At 41.8% G+C, this 19446-nt stretch overlaps 2 protein-coding genes across 3 annotated transcripts in view; one reads left to right on the top strand and one right to left on the bottom strand.

The window, feature by feature from the left end:
• trappc13 (trafficking protein particle complex subunit 13) overlaps window positions 1-5560 on the top strand; it is a 13786-nt gene extending 8226 nt beyond the window's left edge. For both annotated transcript variants that reach the window (XM_060896778.1, XM_060896779.1), the window contains 5 exons: window positions 480-613; window positions 842-1040; window positions 2380-2480; window positions 2693-2840; window positions 4324-5560. In XM_060896778.1, coding sequence (XP_060752761.1) covers window positions 480-613; window positions 842-1040; window positions 2380-2480; window positions 2693-2840; window positions 4324-4431 — 690 coding nt within the window. In that variant the 3' untranslated portion in view covers window positions 4432-5560. The remainder of the gene's footprint in view (window positions 1-479; window positions 614-841; window positions 1041-2379; window positions 2481-2692; window positions 2841-4323) is intronic.
• sgtb (small glutamine rich tetratricopeptide repeat co-chaperone beta) lies at window positions 5557-19298 on the bottom strand. Its single transcript, XM_060896781.1, has 11 exons — window positions 19233-19298; window positions 17806-17921; window positions 17430-17533; window positions 17069-17132; window positions 12596-12695; window positions 11760-11864; window positions 9546-9684; window positions 9270-9332; window positions 7291-7328; window positions 7049-7132; window positions 5557-6793 (listed from the first exon to the last, which is right to left on the bottom strand). The coding sequence occupies exons 2-11, from the start codon at window positions 17903-17905 to the stop codon at window positions 6682-6684; spliced, it is 909 nt and encodes a 302-aa protein (XP_060752764.1). The 5' UTR covers window positions 17906-17921; window positions 19233-19298; the 3' UTR covers window positions 5557-6681.
• Window positions 19299-19446: the final 148 nt, after the last annotated feature.

Genomic DNA, 19446 nt, shown 5'->3' with positions numbered 1-19446 from the left:
GTGTCGGTGTGTGTCGGTGTGTGTCGGAGTGTGTCTGTGTGTGTCGGAGTGTGTCTGTGTGTGTCGGAGTGTGTGTGTGTGTCTGTGTGTGTGTCTCTGTGTGTGTGTCGGAGTGCCTTTGTGTGTGTGTCTGTATGTGTGTCTGTATTTGTGACTGTGTGTGTATGTGTGTGTATGTGTGTGTGTGTCTGTGTGTGTGTGTGTGTTCAGAGTGAGTTTATCCTACATCACTGCTCTGATTCAGCTGCTTTATTCCGGCTTCATTTTAATGTCTATAAAACATAAAGATTGATTTCTTTAAAATTTAGTGATTAATGTCTCACACACAGAGTGTCCTTTTGTCCTTCATTAATGTCACGCAGTGTGTAAATTCCACACTGTGTTTGATCTCACACTCCGATCTCAGCTCGGCTCGGTCCGAATAAAGCAGCTGTGACGTCTCTGTGTAAAGCTTTTAAAAGCAGTTCTGAACCCTGCAGACTGACGAGGTTTTCCTGGAGGCTCAGATCCAGAACATCACCACCTCACCCATGTTCATGGAGAAAGTGTCTCTGGAACCTTCCATGATGTACAATGTCACTGAACTGAACACGGTGTGCTCGGGAGAGGAGCGGTAAACACTGAACACTGAACATTACACGCAGTGCTTCATATAGAACACAGTGTTCAGATGTAAACAAATTAAACTTCACATCTTCAGTCAGAAGCCTGGGGTTTACAGATCATACAGAGTGTTACGTTACGACTGAGTCACACCTTTTTATTGCTGAAATTTGTTTTCACTTTTTCACCAAAATCTAAAATGATTTAGACTAATAATCAGCCTCCTTCTTCTCTGTAGAGAGTCGACGTTTGGGAAGATGTCGTACCTGCAGCCCATGGACACACGGCAATACCTGTACTGTCTGAAACCCAAACCTGAGTTTGCAGAGAAAGCAGGAGTCATTAAAGGAGTCACTGTCATCGGAAAACTGGACATCGTGTGGAAGACCAACCTGGGGGAGAGAGGACGATTACAGACCAGTCAGCTGCAGAGAATGGTACAGTCCAAACACCACCACTGGACCTGTGGGTTACATTTACATCATGTGACAGACGTCCTTATCCAGAGAGACGTACATAAGTGCTTAAATCTCTAACATTGGATACATTAATGCTGGTTCACTCAGTTATATACTTAAGATACCATGAGATTAAAACATTTGTTCAAAGTTACAATGAAAAAGTGTCAAAGTTTATTTCTTTATAAATGTAGAAGATGAAGAAAGAAGTTCTAGTTGAAGTGTTTACTGAATAAGTAGGTCTTCAACCGCTGTATGAAAATATCCAGTGACTCAGCTGTCCGGACCTCTAGGGGAAGTTCATTCCACCAGAGCAGAATAGAGACTTTTAGTAAACTTACCTCTTACCCTGAGAGATGGTGGGACCAGTGGAGCAGTGCTGTAGATCTGAGGGTGTGAGGTGCAGTGTGAGGAGTGATGAGGGCTTTGAGGTAAGAGGGAGATGGTCCATTTTTGGCTTTGTAGGCCAGCATCAGTGTTTTGAATCTGATGTGTTCAGCTACCAGAAGCCAGTGGAGGGATCGCAGCAGTGTGGTGGTGTGGAGAACTTTGGCAGGTTGAACACAAGCCGTGCAGCTGCATTTTGGATCATTTGCAGAGGACGGATTGTGTTCATATGTAGACCTGCCAGCAGTGTGTTACAGTAATCCAGTCTAGAAATGACAAGAGACTGAACAAGTACCTGAGCAGCCTGTGTGGACAGAAATGGCCGAATCCTTCTAATGTTGTAGAGAAGAAACCGACATGAGCGAGTCACATTAGCAACATGAGAGGAAAAGGACAGAGTGTCCATGGTTACCCCAAGGTTGTGAGCTGTGGCTGAAGGGGAGATCAGATCGTTATGTAGGGATATAACAAGATCATGACCTGGGGATGAATCACCTGATGATCAGTAGTTCAGTTTTGTTAGGATTGAGCTTTAACTGATGAGCAGTCATCCATGATGATATTTCTGCCAGACGTGCTGAGATCCGGTCAGAAGCTGTGGTATCTGAGGGTGGGAAAGAGAAGATAAGTTGTGTATCATCAGCATAGCAGTGGTAAGAGAACCTGTGTGAGGAAATAACTTCACTAAGAGAGTGAGTATACAGGGAGAAAAGAAGAGGACCAAGTACTGAGCCCTGTGGGACACCAGTGGAGAGTCTGTGTGGAGCAGATGTCACTCCACTCCATGTTACCTGATATGAGCGTCCTTCCAGGGTTACAGCTCAGGGCTAACAGAGTTTCTTTACGTAGCTGTAGCTGAGGGTCTACTTGGTCATGTGTGAAATCTGGAAATGTTTGAAGTTTTACAGTTTTTACTTGGTCCTCACTACAGGCTCCAGGTTATGGAGATGTTCGGCTCTCACTAGAGCTCGTTCCTGACACAGTGAACATTGAGGAGCCGTTTGACATCACCTGTAAAATCACAAACTGCAGGTACAAGCACAGGAGTTCTCTAAGTAAAACTGTGTCTGTGTGTAAATACAGGCACATTATTATTATTATTATTATACAAACTTATGAAACATATTTGGATTTTAAATATTAAATATTTATATTAAATATTTCTGTGTGTGTGTGGTGTCTGTATGTGTCATCTGTGTGTGTGTGTGTGTGTGTGTGTGTGTGTGTGTGTGTGTGTGTGTCAGTGAACGCACCATGGACCTGCTCCTGGAGATGTGTCACACTCGGTCAGTTCACTGGTGTGGAGTTTCAGGCAGGCAGCTGGGAAAACTGGGTCCAAGTGCATCACTGTCCATCCCACTGCAGCTCCTCTCCTCTGTACAGGGACTACAGGTGACTAACACACTGGACTCTGATTGGTGTTCAGCTGGTGATTAATTCTCTCTAACTGCAGCTCTGACTGTAGATCAGGTTTATATTAATGACTCGCTCTGATACCTTATCGTTACCATAGTAACAGCATTTTAAATCTCATTTATGATATTCTGTGAGAAGTGTGTGTGTAACATGGAGTCTATATTGTGAGCGTTCTCCAGGTCTCCAGGACTGAGGAGTTTGTGGAGATTAATCTTCTTTGTGGTTTGTCAGTAACATGACAAGCTGAGATTAGCTCTGGATTGTAACTATAAATGGATAAATACTTCATTTACATTTACAGCATTAGGCAGATTCTCTTATCCAGAGCAACATATAAAAGTGCTTAAGACTATCGGTGCATGTCCTCTGGTTCACCAGGCTACAGACTTAACTTACCATGAGTTAGGGCTGGGCGATAAAACAATAACGATATGTATCACGATAAACACGTGATCGATATCAATAAAAAATGTGTTCGATAAAACGTTCGATATTTTTCTTTCTTCGTCAGAAGAAAACAGAGGTTGTCGAAGCAAGTTTGGTTGCATTAACGAAGGCACTCGCTCTCTGGTAACCTAGCAACGTAGGGAGTGACACACTAACAGCCAATCATGTAACAGTATCAAGTTTGGTTGCACCATATCGTCGTCTCGTGCCAGTCTGCTGGATTCCTCTTCAGTAACCGGCGACTGATGAGCAGAAAATGAGCCACAGCGAGCGAAGAAATTGTAAATAAAAGAGGAAGTCAGCGCGCCAGTATGGCAGTGTTTTGGATATTATAAGTCTGATTGCAGTCACACCAACGTCGTCTGCACATTACACAAGACCGTCGTCCCCGCCAAGACCCCAGTAATACCACAAACTTGTTTTACCACTTTAGCCTCACACACCCTTTGGTGCACAGCCGTATTCAACCAACAACATCTGTAGCTGCAACACTGCACAAGCAGCAGATGTGTCTTAATAACTGAGGTTTAAAAAGTTTAAAATAAAAAGGTTTAAATGTAATAGATTTTTCTCCTGGTCCTTATTTTAAATGGGTCATAAACAATATCAATAATTATCGATATCGAACCGAAATGAAACACTGATATCGTGATACAGTTTTCAGCCGTATCGCCCAGCCCTACCATGAGTCTAAATCACTGTTCAAAGGCTTTTGTTTTGTTTTAAATACTGACTACAGAATGATGACAGTACTGTCTCTCTCTCTCTCTCTCACACACACACACACACGCAGTGTTTATTACTTTTTTTTAACTCACCACTAAACTGTAATGTAAAAGTTTTGTAAGAATAAATAGTTGTTTTGTAAAAGCTGTGCAGTTACAGTGCAGTTTCACATTTTACACACAGCTTAGCACGTAAGATGATAAATACACGTAACACACACACTTTATGTTTAAGACTTTATGTATTCGTTGTTTTAAATGTGTGTGTGTTGTGTGTTGTGTTTCAGAGTATATCAGGTCTGAGGCTCACAGACACTTTCCTGAAACGGACATACGAGTATGATGACATCGCTCAGGTGTGTGTGGTGTGTCCGTACCTGAACCCTGAGACCTGAGGCTGCTCTGACGTCCTGTACTGGTCACCTAAACCTCCACAGACCAACCGCATCACCACTTTTTACACATCAGCTGATTTTCTTCTTTTAAAATATGTGCTTTTAAAGCCTGCTTCAGATTTTAAGTGTGTATATGTTAATAAAAGAGAGAACTGTCCTCTAAATACGACTCAAACCTGTAGACACAGAGTCTTTATAACGTCCACATCACTGAGGAACCCGGTCAGAGAAGGACTAGATAAAGATGAGGCTGTTGAGCTTATTTTAAATAGCTGTAAACACACGTTATTGTTTTCCTCAGAATAAATCTCAATAGGGGGTCACGGTGGCTTAGTGGTTAGCACGTTCACCTCACACCTCCAGGGTTGGGGGTTCGATTCCCACCTCCACCTTGTGTGTGTGGAGTTTGCATGTTCTCCCCGTGCCTCGGGGGTTTCCTCCGGGTACTCCGGTTTCCTCCCCCGGTCCAAAGACATGCATGGTAGGTTGATTGGCATCTCTGGAAAATTGTCCGTAGTGTGTGATTGTGTGAGTGAATGAGAGTGTGTGTGTGTGTGTGTGTGCCCTGTGATGGGTTGGCACTCCGTCCAGGGTGTATCCTGCCTTGATGCCCGATGACGCCTGAGATAGGCACAGGCTCCCCGTGACCCGAGGTAGTTCGGATAAGCGGTAGAAGATGAATGAATGAGTGAGTGAAATCTCAGCAGTCTTTAAAGCAGCTTTCTATAATGTTTACAGCCCTCTGCTGCCTGGGAGGGAAACTCCGCCCCCTTGGTTAAAACTGTCTGTCACCAGTGGGAGTGGGCGGGGCTTCACCAATTTCAGTGCAGGGACGGCGACTTCGGAAGATTTGTAACGTATCCCAAGATTCTAGACTTGTTCCAGATCTAAAAGAACTTTAAGCATTACACGCTGCACCTTTAACACCTTTACCACAGTAAGTTATTGTAGAATTAGATGATTGTTCATTGAAAGCACACTGAAGCACTGTTTGTTCCATAACTGATAACGAGACGCAAATTTCGTAAATATATAAATCTGTAAACAGGATAAATAGGATAAATAATTCATATTTTATCACAGACTTGGTGGTTTGCTGAAGAAACACAATAAATTCATGTGACATTTATTCAGCTGTGATTTATTTTCTGTTTCTCAGTGTTTACAGGCATCTTCTGTTCTAGAGATCAGACACTCTGGTTCTAGAGCATGCAGAATAAATTTAACATCATGTACAGAGTCGCCTAAACATCCACAGCACGTCTTACTGTAACTAAGATCAACATAACATGCTGAAAAACTGTGTCATCGATGCTGTGACCTCATCAATGACCTCATCACTGCTTCTGCTGAACTGAACACAGCACACGAGTCAGTTTAACTGATTCACTTTCAGATGAATCAATCCAGCAGGATAAACATTCGATTTGATTAAGAATCACAAATCAAACTGGTTTATTTGGTGTTTTTAAATCTGTGTAAGTGTTTAATAAATCCAAACAGAATCTAATCACACACTAGTTTACTGACAGTGTTAGAGCACGATATCAGATCTCAGACGGTTCAGGAGACCAGGAGCAGGTTTTGAGGATCACTGTATGTCCAGGACGATAAACACAGAACCTGTAGATCATCAGTTGGCAAGAAACAGACCAGAAACACACACAAGGAGAAGAGTGGGAAAGAAAGTCTGATCACTGTAAGGAATGTAAACACACTGTTCCGCATCTTCACCGTTTCTGGAGTTTCTTCTTTCATTTTGTAGCCAAACAAGAACTCTTCATAATAATCACACTGCACCTTTAATTCACTGTAAAATCACACAACACTTCGACGTCCAATCGCCTGTGTGTTGCTATGCAGGTCTAATTATCTTCATCACATCATTGGTAGATATTATCAGACTGTCTGTGATTGGTGGAAATCTCACTTTAGATTATAGATCAGACAGTTAGAGCTGAAACAGAAGCGAGATGTTTAATGAATACGATTTTGACTTGAATAAATACAGCATCTAACTGAGAACCTTTAGAACTCTAGAACATTAGGAGCTCACGCTGATTAGTGAGGAAAGTCATTTGGTGTGAAAGTATTTACACCCGTGTTCTCAGATCCAAATAAAGTGCCATGCCTCTCTCTCTCTCTCTCTCTCTTGATCTCTCTCTCTCGCTCTCTCTCTCTCTCTCTCGCTCTCTCTCGCTCTCGCTCTCGCTCTCTCTCTCTTCACTCACACACACACCAGCGCTCTGATCAGGAGCGTTCCTCAGGACTGCCACTGAATGACTGACTGCGGATGTGGTTCCTCAACTGTTCTATCAACTCTGGGTTCTGCTGCTGAATCTGCTGAGCAAACTGCTGCCCACTGAAAGAGAGAGAGAGAGAGAGAGAGAGAGGGAGAGAGAGAGAGAGAGAGAGAAAGAACAAGAGAGAGAGCGAGAGAGGTATTTAATTAAATTTAAAGCCACAGTAATGTATAAAGTGGAGTTAAAAGTGAAGATGCTCTCAGCAGATGTTTAGTCTGGTGAGCAGTTGAAGGTGTTCTGGTGTTAATGTGGTGACTGTGACTTCAGTCTGTAAAGAGTTCCTCAGATCTGCAGATGGAGAAATCAACACTTACGCTTCAATCAGACTGGAGATATCCGACATCCCTCCGACTCCTGCTGCTGGACCTCTCACTGCGCTCGACATCATTCCCGACATCCTGACAGACATTCCAACATGTTATTCCACACAACACGGTTCTGTACTCTGAGACTCTGCTGCTGAGTCTGGAGTTAACACTCACTCATTAACGAATGTCTTTAAATCTGCTGAACACAACATCAACACTGAGAATAAAGATGATCATGAAGCACTTACAGCTGCTGAACCTGCTGGTTCTGCATCACGCTGGCAGCCTGGAGACCGACAGAAAGGAAATAAACAAATGCAAATGTAATGGAGACACAGCCTCAGGAGTGTGTCATGTCATATACACTTATACATCACGTTTCAGACACGGGGATCAGACGAGAATCAGACACGGGAAACAGATGACAATCAGACACAGGGATCAAACGAGAATCAGACATATGGAACAGATGACAATCAGACACGGGGATCAAACGAGAATCAGACACGGAGATCAGACAAGAATCAGACATGTGGAACAGATGACAATCAGATACGGGGATCAAACGAGAATCAGACACAGATCAGACGAGAATCAGACACAGGGATCATATGAGAATCAGACACGGGGATCAGACAACAAACAGACACGGAGATCAGACGAGCATCAGACACTAGGAACAGATGAGAATCAGACACAGGGATCAGATGAGAATCAGACACGGAGATCAGACGAGCATCAAACACTGGTAACAGTCGAGAATCAGACACAGGGATCAAACGAGAATCAGACACGGGGAACAGACGAGAATCAGACACTGGTAACAGACAAGAATCAGGCACAGGGAACAGAAGAGAATCAGACTCGGAACAGACGAGAATCAGACATGGAGTACAGACAAGAATCAGACATGGAGAACAGATGAGAATCAGACATGGAGAACAGACAAGAATCAGACACAGGGATCAAACGAGCATCAAATACTGGTAACAGACGAGAATCAGACACAGGGAACAGAAGAGGATCAGACTCGGAACAGACGAGAATCAGACATGGAGTACAGACAAGAATCAGACATGGAGAACAGATGAGAATCAGACACGGGGAACAGACAAGAATCAGACATAGGGAACAGACGAGAATCAGTCACTGGTAACAGACAAGAATCAGACATGGAGAACAGATGAGAATCAGACACAGGGATCAAACGAGCATCAAATACTGGTAACAGTCGAGAATCAGACACGGGGAACAGACGAGAATCAGACACAGGGAACAGAAGAGGATCAGACTCGGAACAGACGAGAATCAGACACGGAACAGAAGAGGATCAGACTCGGAACAGACGAGAATCGGACATGGAGAACAGACGAGAATCAGACACTGGTTCCTGCAGAAAAACAATAATCCAGAGAATTCAGTTAGAATGGGGGATTAAATCAAACAAGGGCACGTGATGAAACACGGTTAATAACTCCGCACTTAACACTTCTGCAATTAACACTTCCATAATTAACACCTCCATAATTAACACCTCCATAAGAGTACAGAGCTTTCACATGCTGCATGTTCCTGATCTTTCTTGTTCTGTGCTCTCGTTCATTTGTACTGGTTGTTAACTGTAAATACGACGGCTGTGTTAATGTAGAGAAAAGAGAAGCTTTATCATCTCAGTGGCTCGAGTCTGTGACTAAACCTTTAAAATGTTTATTAGCTGGTGATATTTACATCTCATTTTATTTCTTTACATGATATAATCAAGATGGAATGCAGAGGTTGCAGAGTTATATTGAAGAAACAGAAGTAGAATGACAGAGTGACAGCTCCAGTAACTCTGAGGCCCACACAGGTAACTAATGACTCCAAATCCTCTCTCAGTTTATTACAATCTAAAGTAGATGTCAGAAGAGCATTTCATGGTACTGAGATCCAGACAGTGAGCAGCTGTGGAGCTCCTCGTCACTCAGCAGTCAGTACTCAGGTCATTCAGGTCAGTGTCAGGTCACGATCATGTTACAGCCTCTACGTTTAACTGGTGATCTGCAAACGTGGAGTTTGTTCTAACAATAGACGACAGTTCCGCTGTGGAGCCACACGTTCTAAACATCCAAAACCCGTCTGTGTTAAACAGTGGCACGGCTGGAACGGAACGTCAATTTGTGACACACTGTGAAGTTTACAGTGATACAAGACCTATAAAGCTGCTATGAACACCGCTGCTGCTTACCATGCTTATGAACGCTGGGTTGTTGATGAGACTCGCCATGTCGAAGCCCAGTCTGGACACCGTCTGAGGATACACATTCACCAAACACACACGTTCACCAAACAAACTACAACAACATGTTTAATACACGAACACACACACACACACACACACACACACACAAACACCTGATGTGTATAACTGCATGCAACATTCCACAGACTGATTACGTCAGTACATTATAGCACCAAATCTAATCTTTCAGACACTTCGATGATTCCAGTGTGTTCCACTCACCGAGCTCGAGGTTTCTGTCTTCTTTTGCTCAGCGGTCTTTAAGTTGGATTTGTAGGTGTCATTTTCCGGGTCCAGTACCAGCGCCTTCTTAAAGTAATTGATGGCCTCTGGAAACTTGCCCATGGCAGCCAGCGCTAATCTTCAAACCAAGAAGAAACCTGTTATAACTGCAGAAATGTCACAGCTAAAGATTCTATCACTCTGTTACACACTACTGTACACGTCTGTACACTACTGTACACTAATACACTACTGTACACTACTGAACACTACTGTGCACATGAGTAAACAACAGTATACTACTGTACACTACTGTGCCCTAATACATTACTGTACCCACTGTACACTAGTACACTACTGGACACTACTGTATATTACTGTACTCTACTGTACCTTACTGTATACTACTGTACACTAATACACTACTGTACAATACGGTACACTAATACACTTCCATACACTACTATATACTACTGTACATTCTTCTACACTACTGTTCACTACTACACTAATGTATACTACTGTACAATTCTGTATACTACTGTATACTACTACAATACTTTACACTACTGTATACTACTACACTAATACACTACTATACACTACTATACTATAGTTCTGTACACTACTATACACTACTGTATATTACTGTACACTACTGTGCACTACTGTACACATTTGTAAACAACTGTATACTACTGTACACCTTTGTACACTCATGCATACTACTAAACTAATGTATATTATGCTACACTGCTGTACACTACTGTACAATTCTGTATACTACTGTACACTACTACACTACAGTTCTGTAAACTACTATACAGTACTGTACACTACTGTATATTACTGTACACTACTGTACACTACTGTATATTACTGTACACTACTGTACACTACTGTAAATATTTTTAAACAGCTGTATACTACTGTACTGTACACTACTGTATACAACTGTACACTGCTGTACACTAATGCATACTACTATACTCTACTTCATACTGCTGTAAACTACTACACTAATGTATACTGCTCTACACTGCTGTACATTTCTGTACATTACTGTATACTACTATAAACTACTACATTCTGTACACTACTACACTACTGTACCATACTGTTTACTACTGTACACTACTACACTACTGTACACTACTACACTACTGTACCATACTGTTTACTACTGTACACTAATCCACTTCTGTACACTACTACACTACTGTACCATACTGTTTACTACTGTACACTAATACACTACTGTACACTAATACACTACTGTACACTACTACACTACTGTACCATACTGTTTACTACTGTACACTACTGTACCATACTGTTTACTACTGTACACTAATACACTACTGTACCATACTGTTTACTACTGTACACTAATACACTACTGTACACTAATACACTACTGTACACTACTACACTACTGTACCATACTGTTTACTACTGTACACTAATACACTACTGTACACTAATACACTACTGTACACTACTACAGTACTGTACCATACTGTTTACTACTGTACACTAATACACTACTGTACACTAATACACTTCTGTACACTACTACACTACTGTACCATACTGTTTACTACTGTACACTAATACACTACTGTACACTAATACACTTCTGTACACTACTACACTACTGTACCATACTGTTTACTACTGTACACTAATACACTACTGCTGTATAGGACTTGTGTTTGAGTGCGGCGCATGCAGACAGAAAAGCCTATCTAAAGCAGAGGTGTGCCTCGATATTTCATCAATTGACAAATCAGAACTGAGGGAAAAAGTATGATCATATAGTTTACGTTATGGCATCAGTGAACACCTCAGAGGTGTGAGAGCTACATGCAGGTAAAGTTAATCTGAATATGAAGCCTCACATCTCATGTTTTCTCACATAAACACTTTAGCTCGCAAACTTTGAATATCGCCCCCTAGTGTCGGGTGTTAACTTTATTCTAGCCTGTTCTGATTGGCTGTTGGAGGAGTTTTAATCATTATAAGTGCTCTATAAATCACTGCCTGCTTCATCTCTGCTGATGGACCGGAAGGAAGGGTGCCAATACTTTGTACAGTGCAACAGTCAGTAATTCTACATCTTCTGAGTGACCTGTGTGGTATCTGTAACTAATAACACACAGCTTAGTGTGTACGCTGTAGTGAAATGTAAATACAGAGGCGTGACCTGCTCACCCCATTCGTCCGTAAGCTTTACTGTATGTGGGATCGAATGCGATGGCACGCTCACAGTCTCCAATCGCTTCTGTGTAATTTCCCAGTTTACTGTGTGCTGCAGCCCTGAAACACACACAACAGGTCAGTGAGAATGGAACTGATTACATCACTTCCTGTTTAATTTATTTATGATGACATGAAGCTCTGGAGTGAAGTGTATAACTCAGTGTGTCTCAGTGTGTCTCAGTGTGTCTCAGTGTGTGTCTCAGTGTGTAACTTAGTGTGTAACTCAGTGTGTAACTCAGTATGTCTCAGTGTGTCTCAGTGTGTCTCAGTGTGTGTCTCAGTGTGTCTCAGTGTGTGTCTCAGTGTGTGTCTCAGGGTGTGTCTCAGTGTGTCTCAGTGTGTCTCAGTGTGTGTCTCAGTGTGTCTCAGTGTGTGTCTCAGGGTGTGTCTCAGTGTGTCTCAGTGTGTAACTTAGTGTGTCTCAGTGTGTAACTTAGTGTGTAACTCAGTGTGTAACTCAGTATGTCTCAGTGTGTCTCAGTGTGTAACTCAGTGTGTCTCAGTGTGTAACTCAGTGTGTCTCAGTGTGTAACTCAGTGTGTCTCAGTGTGTGTCTCAGTGTGTGTCTCAGTGTGTCTCAGTGTGTAACTCAGTATGTCTCAGTGTGTCTCAGTGTGTCTCAGTGTGTAACTCAGTGTGTAACTCAGTGTTTAACTCAGTGTGTGTCTCAGTGTGTGTCTCAGTGTGTGTCTCAGTGTGTGTCTCAGTGTGTAACTCAGTGTGTCTCAGTGTGTAACTCAGTGTGTCTCCGTGTGTGTCTCAATATGTCTCTGTGTGTGTTTTCTCACCTGTTACAAAAGTAAACTGCATTTCTTTGGTCCAAATGGATGGCTTTTGTGTAACAGTCCAGTGCACAGCTGTGGTTTTCCTCCCTCATGTGATTGTTTCCTGAAAAACAAGCAGTTTTATTACAGAAGCTACATCTACACAATCGTACAGCTACATCTACACAATCATACAGCTACATCTACACAATCGTACAGCTACATCTACACAATCGTACAGCTACATCTACACAATCGTACAGCTACATCTACACAAACGTACAGCTACATCTACACAATCGTACAGCTACATCTACACAATCATACAGCTACATCTACACAATCATACAGCTACATCTACACAATCGTACAGCTACATCTACACAATCGTACAGCTACATCTACACAATCGTACAGCTACATCTACACAATCATACAGCTACATCTACACAAACGTACAGCTACATCTACACAAACGTACAGCTACATCTACACAATCGTACAGCTACATCTACACAAACGTACAGCAACATCTACACAAACGTACAGCAACATCTACACAATCATACAGCTACATCTACACAATCATACAGCTACATCTACACAAACGTACAGCAACATCTACACAATCATACAGCTACATCTACACAATCGTACAGCTACATCTACACAATCATACAGCTACATCTACACAATCATACAGCTACATCTACACAATCGTACAGCTACATCTACACAATCGTACAGCTACATCTACACAATCATACAGCTACATCTACACAAACGTACAGCTACATCTACACAAACGTACAGCTACATCTACACAATCGTACAGCTACATCTACACAATCGTACAGCTACATCTACACAATCGTACAGCTACATCTACACAATCGTACAGCTACATCTACACAATCGTACAGCTACATCTACACAATCGTACAGCTACATCTACACAATCGTACAGCTACATCTACACAATCGTACAGCTACATCTACACAATCGTACAGCTACATCTACACAATCGTACAGCTACATCTACACAAACGTACAGCTACATCTACACAAACGTACAGCAACATCTACACAAACGTACAGCTACATCTACACAATCGTACAGCTACATCTACACAAACGTACAGCAACATCTACACAATCGTAAAGCTACATCTACACAAACGTACAGCTACATCTACACAAACGTACAGCTACATCTACACAATCGTACAGCTACATCTACACAATCGTACAGCTACATCTACACAATCGTACAGCTACATCTACACAAACGTACAGCAACATCTACACAAACGTACAGCTACATCTACACAAACGTACAGCAACATCTACACAAACGTACAGCTACATCTACACAAACGTACAGCTACATCTACACAATCGTACAGCTACATCTACACAATCGTACAGCTACATCTACACAATCGTACAGCTACATCTACACAAACGTACAGCAACATCTACACAATCGTACAGCTACATCTACACAAACGTACAGCTACATCTACACAAACGTACAGCAACATCTACACAAACGTACAGCTACATCTACACAATCGGACAGCTACATCTACACAAACGTACAGCAACATCTACACAATCGTAAAGCTACATCTACACAAACGTACAGCTACATCTACACAAACGTACAGCTACATCTACACAAACGTACAGCTACATCTACACAATCGTACAGCTACATCTACACAATCGTACAGCTACATCTACACAATCGTACAGCTACATCTACACAAACGTACAGCAACATCTACACAAACGTACAGCTACATCTACACAATCGTACAGCTACATCTACACAATCGTACAGCTACATCTACACAAACGTACAGCTACATCTACACAAACGTACAGCAACATCTACACAAACGTACAGCTACATCTACACAATCATACAGCTACATCTACACAAACGTACAGCAACATCTACACAAACGTACAGCTACATCTACACAATCATACAGCTACATCTACACAATCGTACAGCTACATCTACACAATCGTACAGCTACAACTACACAATCATACAGCTACATCTACACAATCGTACAGCTACATCTACACAAACGTACAGCTACATCTACACAATCGTACAGCTACATCTACACAAACGTACAGCTACATCTACACAATCGTACAGCTACATCTACACAAACGTACAGCTACATCTACACAATCATACAGCTACATCTACACAACTGTACAGCTACATCTACACAAACGTACAGCTACATCTACACAATCATACAGCTACATCTACACAATCGTACAGCTACATCTACACAAACATACAGCTACATCTACACAAACGTACAGGTACATCTACACAATCGTACAGCTACATCTACACAAACGTACAGCTACATCTACACAAACGTACAGCTACATCTACACAATCGTACAGCTACATCTACACAATCGTACAGCTACATCTACACAATCGTACAGCTACATCTACACAAACGTACAGCAACATCTACACAATCGTACAGCTACATCTACACAAACGTACAGCTACATCTACACAAACGTACAGCAACATCTACACAAACGTACAGCTACATCTACACAATCGGACAGCTACATCTACACAAACGTACAGCAACATCTACACAATCGTAAAGCTACATCTACACAAACGTACAGCTACATCTACACAAACGTACAGCTACATCTACACAAACGTACAGCTACATCTACACAATCGTACAGCTACATCTACACAATCGTACAGCTACATCTACACAATCGTACAGCTACATCTACACAAACGTACAGCAACATCTACACAAACGTACAGCTACATCTACACAATCGTACAGCTACATCTACACAATCGTACAGCTACATCTACACAAACGTACAGCTACATCTACACAAACGTACAGCAACATCTACACAAACGTACAGCTACATCTACACAATCATACAGCTACATCTACACAAACGTACAGCAACATCTACACAAACGTACAGCTACATCTACACAATCATACAGCTACATCTACACAATCGTACAGCTACATCTACACAATCGTACAGCTACATCTACACAAATGTACAGCAACATCTACACAAACGTACAGCTACATCTACACAATCATACAGCTACATCTACACAATCGTACAGCTACATCTACACAATCGTACAGCTACAACTACACAATCATACAGCTACATCTACACAATCGTACAGCTACATCTACACAAACGTACAGCTACATCTACACAATCATACAGCTACATCTACACAAACATACAGCTACATCTACACAATCGTACAGCTACATCTACACAAACGTACAGCTACATCTACACAATCGTACAGCTACATCTACACAATCGTACAGCTACATCTACACAAACGTACAGCTACATCTACACAATCGTACAGCTACATCTACACAATCGTACAGCTACATCTACACAAACGTACAGCTACATCTACACAATCGTACAGCTACATCTACACAAACGTACAGCTACATCTACACAATCGTACAGCTACATCTACACAAACGTACAGCTACATCTACACAAACGTACAGCTACATCTACACAATCGTACAGCTACATCTACACAAACGTACAGCTACATCTACACAATCGTACAGCTACATCTACACAATCGTACAGCTACATCTACACAATCGTACAGCTACATCTACACAAACGTACAGCTACATCTACACAATCGTACAGCTACATCTACACAAACGTACAGCTACATCTACACAATCGTACAGCTACATCTACAAACACGTACAGCTACATCTACACAAACGTACAGCTACATCTACACAATCGTACAGCTACATCTACACAAACGTACAGCTACATCTACACAAACGTACAGCAACATCTACACAAACGTACAGCTACATCTACACAATCGTACAGCTACATCTACACAAATGTACAGCAACATCTACACAAACGTACAGCTACATCTACACAATCATACAGCTACATCTACACAATCGTACAGCTACATCTACACAATCGTACAGCTACAACTACACAATCATACAGCTACATCTACACAATCGTACAGCTACATCTACACAAACGTACAGCTACATCTACACAATCATACAGCTACATCTACACAAACATACAGCTACATCTACACAATCGTACAGCTACATCTACACAAACGTACAGCTACATCTACACAATCGTACAGCTACATCTACACAATCGTACAGCTACATCTACACAAACGTACAGCTACATCTACACAATCGTACAGCTACATCTACACAAACATACAGCTACCTCTACAACAACTAAACTACACTTACAGAACTACACTTACACAATTACAAAATCACAATTACACATCTATACATTCAACTACACTTAATGCCTGAGAAATGTGACACAACACACACAACACACACAACACACACAACACAACGTCACACATGTTGTATCTCAGATCAGTGAATGTCACATGCCTTCATTTTTCAGCTGCTCGGCTCTCTCCATGTCTTCAGCAGACGGAGACACGACGATGTCATTCTATGGATTTGAATTTTTAGAAGGACAAGAACACGGCTTGGGTTAGAAAGATCATGGACGATATGAGAAGAAGAAATGGAGAGAAATAAAGAAAGAGAAAAGAAGGGAAAAGGAAAGAACAGAAGAAATAAACAATGAAAAAAAACAGTGTACAGCTGTGTGTGTGATAGATAGATAGATAGATAGATAGATAGATAGATAGATAGATAGATAGATAGATAGATAGATAGATAGATAGACGGATGGACGGATGGACAGATGCATGGACAGATAAATAGCTATGTGCTGGTGTTTGACCTTGAGCAGAGCGTTGAGGAAGATCTCAGTGAGAGGTTGTGTAGCTGCGAGCTGAGCATCACTGGAGCTGAACTTAAACGTCGTCTCTAAACACTGTATTGCGACTGAAAGAGAACAAACACTAACATCAGACTTTCTCATCAACACCTCAATTTATTTATCATCTAAAGACAGCGATTAAAGATTAAAACCATTAAAATTCATTCCTCTTAATCCTGAACACTTACTCCTGAATATTTAAGGAATGTTCATGTCCGTGTTAAGATTCAGGACGCAGGATACCCCCCACCCCACCCCACCCCCACCCCAATTACTAAATGTTAAACTTTAGAACTGTGTACTGAACATGTTTCGAAGCCCGACTCTGGGCCGTTACCTTCAAGGCTTTCCTGTTCGTCAGAGTTCAGTGACCCTGAATGTGTCTGGTCTCTGAGGAACTGCACGATGGAATACGCCAAGCGCTTTTCCACAGCCATGCTGTCCAAGAGAACTCTGAGGAGGTAGAGAGGTGGGAAATAAACACGGATTGACTTAAACACTCAGTGTAAACACTGTTAAAGTGTTCGGTTAATAGAAAGAAAAAGAACAGAAATGACTGAAACTTGTCTGTTTGTTTTTAATAGAGAGCTTGAAGATGAGAGGCATGAACACACACAGTAGTACGAGCAGAGTGTAGTGCTCAGTGCTTGCTGAAGTGACGTAAACTGAAGTGAACTCTCTCTCTCTCTCTCTCTCTCTATCTATCTATCTATCTATCTATCTTTTTCTCTATTACATGCAACAGTTCATTGCTCCTTTCTCACTAATACACTGTGTGTGTGTGTGTGTGTGTGTGTGTGTGTGTGTGAGATCATTAGTACATCCAGATCATCAGTGTTTGTTCCTTACAGCACCAGCAAACACCAGGATGACTTTACAGACTATCACCTGGTCTCAGGTGTGATTTTTATGCCTGAATAAATGAGCTTGGTGTCTCGACTCCTCCACAATGTAAATGTTCTACACATTGCATTCAGATTGTCATGTCTCATTGTAGAGCTCTTATTAATGATGTAGGCTTTTCAGACCTACTGTTGTTGTGAAGGTTTGTGAACAGGACTGATGTGTGATGTGTGTGCACGTGTACAGTATATAACTCTATCTACATCACACATTACACACACATTACACACACATTACATAACAGCTGACTAATCACATGCAGAAGAAACACAACACTTTTATTACACACAACACTGACTAACAACATTTAAACCTCCCTCATAGAAACGTGTCTTAAACACACATTTGTACCCCATGCACGTGATGACACTGATGTGACGTGATGGAGGGTTTGGAGAATTTTCCCTAGATCATGCATAATAACACCAGAGCTTGTAAATGAACACAAAGTGCACCATAATGCATTAGTAGAGGGTTCTTATGAACCTGCCGGAGGATGTGTGTGTGTGTGTGTGTCTGTGTGTGTATATGTGTATGTGTGTGTGTGTGTGTGTTTGTGTGTGTATGTGTGTGTATGTGTGTTTGTGTGTGTGAATTTGTGTGTGTGTATGTGTGTGCGTGTATGTGTGTGTATGTGTATGTATGCGTGTGTATGTGTATGTATGCGTGTGTGTGTGTGTTTGTGTGTGTATGTGTGTGTGAGAGAGATACATGATAAAACATCCATCCCCTTTTCTAATAAACACACCGCATCCCTGCTGCTCAGATTGTAAATACAGCGACATTGTTGTTGTTGTTGTTGTTGTTGTTATTGTTGTGGTGGTGGTGCTGCTCCCCCCTCCCTCCTCCCCGCCCACCTACCTGCACAATCCACCAGCAGCCCTGAAATATAGACCACCGCGTCACAGCCACTCTGCAAAACAGCGCGACTGCACACTGCGCATGCGCGACTCCCTTTCCCAAAGAATTAGCAGATGGGCGCGTCCCAAATCGAAGTTCAGATACTTCCAGCTTCCTAAGTGGTTTGACACTAAACATATAGATGAATGTAGGTGTTGATTAATTCTCTTTAACA

Source organism: Tachysurus vachellii, chromosome 20 (genome assembly GCF_030014155.1).
Source record: "Tachysurus vachellii isolate PV-2020 chromosome 20, HZAU_Pvac_v1, whole genome shotgun sequence".
NCBI lineage: Eukaryota > Metazoa > Chordata > Actinopteri > Siluriformes > Bagridae > Tachysurus > Tachysurus vachellii.
This window is presented reverse-complemented; position numbering and strand designations above follow the sequence as displayed.

Bases quoted from the DNA above. Each gene is read 5' to 3' on its own strand.
- sgtb (XM_060896781.1), bottom strand. From the start codon at position 17,905: ATGGCTGTGGAAAAGCGCTTGGCGTATTCCATCGTGCAGTTCCTCAGA. The intron at 17,534-17,805 runs GTAACGGCCCAG...GTTCTCTTTCAG, and splicing joins CGAACAGGAAAGCCTTGAAG to TCGCAATACAGTGTTTAGAG. The intron at 11,865-12,595 runs GTGAGAAAACAC...TGTGTGTTTCAG, and splicing joins GCAGTTTACTTTTGTAACAG to GGCTGCAGCACACAGTAAAC.